This window comes from Emys orbicularis, chromosome 12, assembly GCF_028017835.1.
Source record: "Emys orbicularis isolate rEmyOrb1 chromosome 12, rEmyOrb1.hap1, whole genome shotgun sequence".
Lineage (NCBI taxonomy): Eukaryota > Metazoa > Chordata > Testudines > Emydidae > Emys > Emys orbicularis.
Genome location: NC_088694.1, coordinates 45400364 through 45404506, shown reverse-complemented (window position 1 = coordinate 45404506; position 4143 = coordinate 45400364). Strand labels below are relative to the sequence as shown.

General features: G+C 39.7%; 1 protein-coding gene across 1 annotated transcript; it reads left to right on the top strand.

Moving 5' to 3' along the window:
* Window positions 1-2918: 2918 nt before the first annotated feature.
* On the top strand, window positions 2919-3866 carry LOC135887106 (olfactory receptor 10C1-like). The gene has a single exon (XM_065414891.1). It carries the CDS (start codon window positions 2931-2933, stop codon window positions 3864-3866), a length of 936 nt encoding a protein of 311 aa, XP_065270963.1. The 5' UTR covers window positions 2919-2930.
* The last annotated feature ends 277 nt before the right edge of the window (window positions 3867-4143 follow it).

Genomic DNA, 4143 nt, shown 5'->3' with positions numbered 1-4143 from the left:
TGATTTAGTTGGGGATTGGTCCTGCTTTGAGCAGGGGGTTGGACTAGATGACCTCCTGAGATCCCTTCCAACCCTGATATTCTATGATTCTCTTTGTAACAGCCCTTAACTTATTTGAAGACAGTTATCAGGTCTTCCCTCAGTCTACTTTGCTCAAGACTAAACATGCCTAGTTTTTTTTAACTTTTCCTCATAGATCAGGTTGTCTGACCCTTTGATCATTTTTGTTGCTCTCCTCTGGACTCTCTCCAATTTTTCCACATCTTTCTTAAGGTGTGGTGCTCAGAAATGGATACATTACTCTCACTGAGGCCTCATCTGTGCCGAACAGAGCGGGACAATTATCTCCCATGTCTGAAATACAACAATCCTGCATCACATTATTAAGGGACAAGGTGGGTTAGTAATATCTTTTATTGGACCAACTTCTGTTGGTGGGAGAGACAAGGTTTTGAGCTACACAGAGCTCTTCTTCAGGTCTGGGAAAGGTACTCAGTGTCCCAGCTAAATAAAAGATTGAACAGATAGTTTAGCCAAAATAGTTAGCTCATATTTTAAAGGACCATTCAAGGTGAAGTGGCCCATTAACAGCCCTGTAGTTATAGGACAAAAAGGGGGGTTAGTGGGTTACAGATTGTTGTAATAAGCAATAAATCCAGTGTCTTTATTCAAACCAGGATTTTTAGTGTCCAGCAAAGTTATGAATTTAACGAGTAACTCCCCTGGAGTTAATAGTAGAATTGCTGGAAAAAATTCTAGCAGAACAGTTTTCCATCCAAAAATGCTGATTTGATGATGTCAGAACATTTTACATGGGAACATATTAATTACATCTACGTTTTCAAGAGGAAAAAAATGTGTTGACCTTAATATAATATAATATAAACAATAAAGTTGAAACAATGATTCAACCTTATGAAAATTAAACAAACAAGCCTCATCTAAATGCCAGAAGCTAGGAATGGGCAATGGGATGGATTACTTGATGATTACCTATTCTGTTAATTGCCTCTGAAGCACCTGGCATTGGCCACTGTCGGAAGACGGGATACTGGGCTAGATGGACCTTTGCTCTGACCCCGTGTGATCATTTGTATGTTCTTATGATTTATTCTGATTTCATCAAAACAACATGTTTTGATAAGGTTGAAATGAAATATTTTCAGATTATTTTGTTTTGCAAAAAAATTCTGAGATTTAGTTTTTTGTTAAAGGATTTAACATGAAATGAAATTTCAAAATTTGAGAATTTACCATGGGTTGTAAATTCTGTTGTTCAACCCAATGTAGTTGATTGTATGAAACCCCACCCTTCTCCGAAACACATGAATTGCTCTATTCTGATCTCACTTACATTACTAACGTAGCCACATTGATTTAAGTTAAATGACTATTTACATCAGCTAAAGATCTGCTCTGAGAGACATAGATCCACCACACCATTACTCCTGTTTTACATGTAACCGAGTTGATTTCAATGCATTGCATCAGCATCTAACTGTGGTATCAGTCATTAATCATAATTCCTTTATGTTTGAGAAAGAGGAAAATCAAGCCGTAAATAATCATAGTTACACAAAGATGTGGGAGACTGTACACATACTTTTTATATAATTATGGAGGTTGGGATTTTCATAGGACATAGGTCTGAAAGGGACCTCCTGGGTCATCAAGTCTGATCCCCAGCTATGGTAGGCAGCCCTGTCATATAATCCTGTTAGTAAATGTGTCAGGCTTTAACTAGTTAAGTTGTTTGTCCACATTACTCCTACTGGGAGGCTTTTGAGAACATCACTCTTCAATGGTTAGAAACATTGTTAATTTCCAGCCTAAATGTATCTGTGGCCAGTTTATTTCCATTTATTTTTATGACAACACTGTCCTTTAGCTTCCATTGCTCTTCTCCCTCCCTGGTATTTACCCTCCTGACATATTTGTAGAGGGCAATCACACCCCCCTTCAGCCTTGATTTAGGCTAAACAAGCCAAGCTCTTTTAGTCTTCTCTTGAAAGATAGGTTCTCCATTTACCTCCTCATCCTAGGTGCCCTTCTCTGCAACTTTCCCCATTTGAATGAGTCTTTCTTGAATTTGAGTGACCAGAATTGTACACAGTATTCCAGATGAGATTTTTCCAATGTTTTATATGATGGCATTCATAATTGCCTATATCTAGCAGAAATGTTACCTGATACATCTTAGAATCACATATGTTGTTTTCACAGACACGTCACATTGGTGGCTCATAATCATTCTGTGTTTTACTAATACACCATGGCCTTTTTTCTCCTCTCTCACTTTCAGCTGATGAGCTCACAGTTTATATCAGAAGTCCGTGTTATGGGCTTCTCAGTCTATGACTTTTCACTTTACAATATTAAATTTCATCCCATTTCCATTACTCTGGCCCTCAAGGTTATCCATTTCTTTCTGTATAGTATTCTGATCTTTCTCAGTATTAACAATGCCTCCCAACTCTGTGCCATGAGGAAATTTCATGCCGAGGCCATAAATAATATTAAATATGATCAATCTCAAGACTGGCCTTGAGAAAGTCCAATAGTAACCTGATTCAAGTCCAGTGGTTCACCTTTCATCAGAACCTGTTGTTGTCTCCCTTTTACCCAGTTTCTTACCTATGTTAAAATTCTTGTACTAAACATAGTCTTCTCCAATTTAACTAATATTTCCCATGTGCTACTGTCTCAGATGCCTTGATGAAACCCAGACATTTTAGATTTAACACAATCTCCTTGTCTAATAATCAGTTATTTATAAAGGAAATATATCAGATTAGTCTGGCATGACTAAAAGATAGATAGATATAGAGGGGGTATATGGGGATAGATAGATGCCAATTTTACTTTACATATATCAAACTTATATGTAGCCTTTCTTTTTAATTCTTAAGACAAAATATGCTGAAGAAGAGATGAAAAATGACACCTCCATGGCCAAATTTGTCCTCCTGGGGTTCTCTAACCACCCAGATACGAATCTCATTCTCTTTGTGGTGTTTCTATGCATTTACATCATCACAGTGCTGGGAAACGTCCTCATCATCATCGTCATAAATGTCAATCCGACCCTTCACACGCCTATGTATTTCTTCCTCAGGAACTTGTCCTTCCTGGAGGTCTGCTACACCTCGGTCACCCTGCCCAAGATGCTGGCCAACCTCCTCTCAGAAGACAAAACCATCTCCTTTGCTGGCTGTGCAGTACAGATGTATTTCTTTCTGTTCTTTGCTGTTACTGAGTGCTTTCTCCTTGCATCTATGGCATATGACCGCTACAGTGCCATATGCAACCCTCTGCGCTACACAGCCATCATGGACAAGAGGGTTTGCATCCAGCTGGCTATGAGCTCATGGATTTGTGGCATCCTGGTGGCCCTGGGGCACACAACGTTTGTCTTCACGCTTCCTTTTTGTGGGTCCCATGTGATCAACCACTTCTTCTGTGAGATTCAGCCGGTGCTGAAGCTGGTGTGTAGGGACACCTACTGGAATGAGATCCAGATCATTGTGGCTGCTGCCTTCGTCCTCATGATGCCCTTCCTGCTGATCCTGGTCTCCTATATCTGTATCATCTCCACCATCCTGAAAATGCAGTCTGCTGAAGGCAGGCGCAGAGCCTTCTCCACCTGCTCCTCACACCTCATTGTGGTGACCTTGTTCTACGGGACAGCCCTTATCATGTACGTGCGCCCCAAGTCTAGCTTTTCTCCAGACGTGAACAAGTTACTCTCTCTGTTCTACTCAGTGGTGACTCCGATCTTGAACCCCATTATCTACAGCCTCAGGAACAAGGAGGTGAAAGATGCCTTGATGAAAACAGGGATGAAGATATTCCATTCACAGAAATAGACATTTTTCCTCCAACTGGATTATTCCCTGGGGAATATCTCCGCTCTCAAGAGACTCTACAATGCTGAAGAGACCAAGAGACAGCTCAGCATTACATAGCAATTTATCACATCGAATGTAGTGTTGGTCTACTTTTTCTGAAATTTGTATTTCAATGAATTTTGTTCATTAAGATTTTGAATTTCAACAAATAAATCTCAGGTTTCAGATGCTATATGCATCCGAAGAAGTGGGTTGTAGCCCACGAAAGCTTATGCTCTAATAAATTTGTTAGTCT

Coding starts and splice junctions, on each gene's coding strand:
- LOC135887106 (XM_065414891.1), top strand. CDS start 2,931: ATGAAAAATGACACCTCCATGGCCAAATTTGTCCTCCTGGGGTTCTCT.